The 837-nt window shown below is 37.0% G+C and overlaps 1 protein-coding gene across 1 annotated transcript in view; it reads right to left on the minus strand.

The window, feature by feature from the left end:
• Positions 1-837, minus strand: part of LOC107575942 (protein transport protein Sec24C-like) — a 12085-nt gene that overhangs the window by 9813 nt on the left and 1435 nt on the right. The window contains exons 2-3 of the mRNA XM_016262248.1: positions 369-437; positions 137-248 (exon numbers count right to left, since the gene is read on the minus strand). Of these exons, the coding sequence (XP_016117734.1) occupies positions 137-248; positions 369-437 (181 nt within the window). The remainder of the gene's footprint in view (positions 1-136; positions 249-368; positions 438-837) is intronic.

Genomic DNA, 837 nt, shown 5'->3' on the forward strand with positions numbered 1-837 from the left:
AGTCAGTTAAGGTCAAAATCATTTCAACAAAAGATGTTGTGATGAAAAAACCAGGTGCATCACATTTATTTTTCATGTGAATTTGGGAACAAAGTCAAAAGATAATGCAGGCTAAACCGGGCAGCAGTGACAGTACCTCTGTCCTCCAGGGTGCATTGTGTTGAGGAGAGAGGGGGAACTGAAGATTTGCATTCTGAAACAAACACTTTCCCCTCCCACTGGATCCTGTCCTCTTTAATCACCTGGACCTGAACATTTAAGAGACATTTAGACACTGAGACAAAATAACACAGCCATGCACAACAGTGCAATCAAACCTGAGCTATCTTGATGGAAACATTACAGAATAAGAGGGCCGGCTCATTTACCACACTGGGCAGAAGCTGAGGATCCAGGCCGTATCGAGACTCTGTCTTAGAATTTGACACTGGACTCGTCTGACAAAAGAGAGGAAAAGAAAGTGATCCTTCAGTAAATTCAATACAGATCATGTGGGCCACAGGCTTGTATAATACATGAGACTGAGACAATTAGACAACTTTTCATCAGTCACATACAAGCCATACTTATGACACTTAAAGAGCACTTACTCATTAAAGTTCACTCTGTCTGGGAAAAAGAAGTGTGATTGTTACAACTTTTTAATTGAGATATTTTTGAATTTCCAGAACTTTTCTTGTGTTATGCTATTGTTTCATTTATTGACAATTTTGTTTTATTTATTAAATCACTAAATTAGTGATAAAAGTCCACCATAATGACAGATGCTTACACTGTCACTGGTAGAAACCATTTTTTTTTACATGCATGTTAAAATATTATTTTATTTGTATTTAA

The sequence above is a fragment of the Sinocyclocheilus grahami genome, unplaced genomic scaffold (genome assembly GCF_001515645.1).
Source record: "Sinocyclocheilus grahami isolate Dianchi unplaced genomic scaffold, SAMN03320097.WGS_v1.1 scaffold3031.1, whole genome shotgun sequence".
NCBI classification, from domain to species: Eukaryota; Metazoa; Chordata; class Actinopteri; order Cypriniformes; family Cyprinidae; genus Sinocyclocheilus; species Sinocyclocheilus grahami.